This window comes from Triticum urartu, chromosome 1, assembly GCF_003073215.2.
Source record: "Triticum urartu cultivar G1812 chromosome 1, Tu2.1, whole genome shotgun sequence".
NCBI classification, from domain to species: Eukaryota; Viridiplantae; Streptophyta; class Magnoliopsida; order Poales; family Poaceae; genus Triticum; species Triticum urartu.
In genome coordinates this window covers 273,615,359-273,619,690 of record NC_053022.1, presented here as the reverse complement: position 1 = coordinate 273,619,690, position 4,332 = coordinate 273,615,359, and the positions used below count along the sequence as shown (strand labels likewise).

At 45.0% G+C, this 4,332-nt stretch overlaps 1 protein-coding gene across 1 annotated transcript; it reads left to right on the top strand.

Moving 5' to 3' along the window:
* The first annotated feature begins 986 nt into the window (after positions 1-986).
* Positions 987-3,982, top strand: LOC125507435. The gene is made up of 3 exons (XM_048672016.1): positions 987-1,158; positions 1,302-1,430; positions 3,654-3,982. Exons 1-3 carry the CDS (start codon positions 1,138-1,140, stop codon positions 3,765-3,767), a joined length of 264 nt encoding a protein of 87 aa, XP_048527973.1. The 5' UTR covers positions 987-1,137; the 3' UTR covers positions 3,768-3,982.
* The last annotated feature ends 350 nt before the right edge of the window (positions 3,983-4,332 follow it).

Sequence of the window (4,332 nt, the reverse complement as noted above, 5' to 3'; positions counted from 1 at the left end):
ATCCCGGGAAATCTTCTTGCTGCATTCTGTGCTAGGATCCGAGCAGTGTCTTCTGCATTGGGTGGTCGCAAGTATTGCGGTCCAAACACTGCCACGATTGCCCGACAGAATTTGTAGAAACACTCAATAGTGGTGGACTCGGCTAACTCATAGTCGTCGAGAGAATCACCGGGAGCTCTGTATGCAAGCATCCTCATCGCCGTCGTGCACTTTTGGATCGAGGTGAATCCAAGTTTGCCGGTGCAATCCTTCTTGCACTTGAAGTAGCTGTCGAACTCCCGGATGGAATTCACAATCCTGAGAAAAAGCTTTTGGCTCATCCGATAACAACGCCGAAATGTTTTGTCGCCGTGCAGTGGAGCGTCGGCGAAGTAGTCGGAGTAAAGCATGCAGTAGCCTTCGAGACGATACTGGTTCTTTGCTTTCACCGCTCCGGCGCCGAGCCACCTCGCCGCGGCTTTTCATTGCTCGCCAGCAGCTGGGCGAGGGCGGCGAGTACCATGAGATGCTCTTCTTCCTGGACGTCGGCCTCGGCTTCCTCCTCCAGTAGCGCGGCGAGCGCTTCCTCGTCATCCGAGTCCATCTCGCCGTGGCAGGTAAATCGCCGAATATCTTGCGCCCGGCGGGCGTGTACCCGCCGCTAAACTGCCCCCCCCCCCCCCCCCGCGGCCGGAAACGCCCAACTGCTGGTGGAGGGGCTGCCTCGGCGAACCTCTGCTATTTTTTCGGCGGGGATTGGCTATCTGGTGCTTTTCACCTGACGGTGTGGGCCAGCTATGCTTTTCCTTTGCGCCGGAGCCCCCGATCGCCTCCAGTGCGCCGGGTTGGCCTGCGGTCATCGGGCAAAAAATGGGTCGAACCGACGCTTTTCGACGTTTAGAGAGCACAAATGGGGCTTTTTTTTTGTGCTGACATCGAAAAAAATAGTCTAGGACTCTGAAAGGCCTGTTGAGGATGCGACTGGAGATGTTTAGGGCTCAAAAGAAAATAGGATGGCCGTGGCCCCTTGAGCGCTCCGTTCCTAATGACCAGCACACACGCAGCTGCTGCCACACATCGTGAAGGCCCGCAGAAACCGTACACGAAAAGAGGAAACTTCTCAACAACCTCGGCGTCTCGCCGGCGGCCGCCACCACGATGATCAGCATCCTCGCGCAGGTAACCCATCCTGACTCCAAGGCTGTAGATTCCGAAGGGATTCGCATCCCCCGTTTCCATTTCGCGTCCGCCCCGTTCGATTGGTTGACCGATTGATTCACTCGGCTCGGTTTCTTGTGGGTTTGGCGTGGATCTGCGCACAGGAGCGCCTCCTCGGGTTCGCCCTGGGCTCCGTCTCCATGGGGGGTTTCGTCCTCCACCAGCGCCGCTCCATCTACCGCTCCCTTGCCGACGCCGACGCGGCCTCTGGGGGAGCATCCTTCTCCTATCAGGTCTGCATTTTTTTCGATTCATTTAACCTGTGTCTGCTTTTGCAGAGTACTATAACTGTTCGTAACTATCAGAATGTTGATATCGAATTTCATTAGTCTACTCGTTGAAGTTTCTATTGTTATGATCTTGTTTCGTTAACAGACATGCTCTAACCACTCAAGGGTGATGAACTTAGTTACCGATTATTGGTTTATCCTCCAAAGTCCTCGTGATATTGTAATGGTTCTTGAAAATAAAGCACTGGTGTCTTTGGCTCATCCAGTTGTGTCGGGAATACCATGTGGAACGCTTCCAGACCACAGAAAATAAATTGGAACGGAAACCAAGCTGAGTAGTTTGGGAAGAAAGGGGGCGAGTTTCCAGGCATTTCCTGTTACCTAAAACGATGTATCCGTCACTGTGTTTCTTACCCAAAAGGATTAATGCTGTGGTGTTGTTGACACTGAAAGATTCTGGGAACTCTCCAACTAAAATATTGAATATGCTATTGAGATGATGACCCCAGTAAGGTGAATGGTTGTGTGTTCCTGAACTAGTTAAACATAAGCTTGCCATGATGAAGAACCTGTAACTAGAGTTTGGAAATCTGAAATTAGTTTTTGTTGTTGCAATACCTGTATGTGCATGATTGTGGTTAGAGATTCTAGACACAGCAAAATAAAAATTCTCAATATGGACCCTAATTTCTATTATCTATAAATATTATGTACTTTGACTTGGAGAATTGCTTCGTACATTGATTCCATCAAACCTCGAAATTGTGAATGTCCACCTTATATACATAAAACAAATTATATTATTTGGTGCTTGTGTACTTGTGTCTTTCCCTATTATTCCATTTCCTATCGTAAGCTCTACAGAAGAAACTGAACAATCCCTCGTAATCATATGGCTTTCTTGGGACTGGTGTTTGTGAACAAACAAAAAAATTCAGGCAGTACTCAATTCAGTTATCATATCTACCTGGTTGGAACGAAATGCTAGTCTTTAAAACAAGTCTTCTAAGCAGTTATCGTAAGTTGTAGCTTAGATCAGAGAGGTCTGCGTGCTTTGGTGGTCTCGCCAGAGCCAAAAGGTTGAGTTGATTGGCTGGCTGCTGCTTAATGGTTGGCCTCCTGACCTGACTACAGTTTAGCTCCTGCAGCCAGTTTTTGTTTCTTCCTTTTTCGCTTCTAGTTTTTGCCCTGTTTTTGCAGTATGTTTGGTTTCTTTTTACTGAAAGACTTGTCGATAATTTTGATGCTTTATTCTAATAAAATGGCACACATTTTGGCCTGTGCTTGGGACCTGTTTTCGTCAGTAGAAGTTGTGAGAGTCACTTGTCAAACTGTCTGTTGGTGTAGCAGTCAATCTTGTTCTGTTGTTGTCCTCTGCACTGTTATACTCTTTCAACTTCGCGTTGTCAAAGTAATGCCACGATATGGGTGTAAGAGTTGATTACTCATTAAATAATCATATTAAAGCTGCATTGTGTATCAAGATAGCATCTTAAAACTTGCAACATTTGTAACTAAAGTGACGATTAAATATATTCTAATAAAATGGCACACATTTTGGCCTGTGCTTGGGACCTGTTTTCGTCAGTAGAAGTTGTGAGAGTCACTTGTCAAACTGTCTGTTGGTGTAGCAGTCAATCTTGTTCTGTTGTTGTCCTCTGCACTGTTATACTCTTTCAACTTCGCGTTGTCAAAGTAATGCCACGATATGGGTGTAAGAGTTGATTACTCATTAAATAATCATATTAAAGCTGCATTGTGTATCAAGATAGCATCTTAAAACTTGCAACATTTGTAACTAAAGTGACGATTAAATATATTCTAATAAAATGGCACACATTTTGGCCTGTGCTTGGGACCTGTTTTCGTCAGTAGAAGTTGTGAGAGTCACTTGTCAAACTGTCTGTTGGTGTAGCAGTCAATCTTGTTCTGTTGTTGTCCTCTGCACTGTTATACTCTTTCAACTTCGCGTTGTCAAAGTAATGCCACGATATGGGTGTAAGAGTTGATTACTCATTAAATAATCATATTAAAGCTGCATTGTGTATCAAGATAGCATCTTAAAACTTGCAACATTTGTAACTAAAGTGACGATTAAATATATCTTAGCCAATGGCCACAAAGGGAACTTATTCTGATAGAAACTTTAGACTCTTTGTTGCATGTGCTAATTCTTTTTTTTACAAGGAATGCCATCACTTACTGAACCTTTTACATATCCTGCAGACAAGTGCAACCACCGGTAGAGGAGTTTCAGCTGAGATGGCTCACGTATGGAACAAGGCAGTGGACGAGACACTTGGCCGGCTTGTTGTGTATCTTAGCTCGCGTGGATGGTAATTCAAGCATTGAGAGTGAAGCACTACTCCCTGATCACGGCGTTGTTGTGCTAAATTAAGACACATGTGCTCTGCCATTTCTCAGTACCAATGGTTGATCATAATGCTTTCTTTTGCTTTAAAAATGCGTGTGGAGGACCAATGGCGCCCTCTTTTTTTTTGAAATAAAACGAAACTTTATTCATTAGAAATAACCAATACATCGTTTGTGAGGAAGAGTACAATTTCATTGATAGGCTCCTCGAACCAATCTGAAGTTGAAGAAAATCTAGCTAACTTAGCAAGTTCATGTGCTACTCTATTTGCCTTTCTATTACAATGTTTGAATCTAGTCATGATAAAATCACATGCGTAGTGGAAGCAGTCATCGAAAATTGCCGCTGCTGCACTCGTTGACTGTCCTCCATCCTGCATGGTCTCAATCACCTCCAGATTATCTGAGTTGATGATTAGGCGATTGCACCCTGCCTTTTGCGCTAGTGTTAGTCCAAATTTGAGGGCTAAAGCTTCTGCCATCAGAACATCCGCACAATGGTCAATCTTTTCATTTCCTCCTGCAATAAACC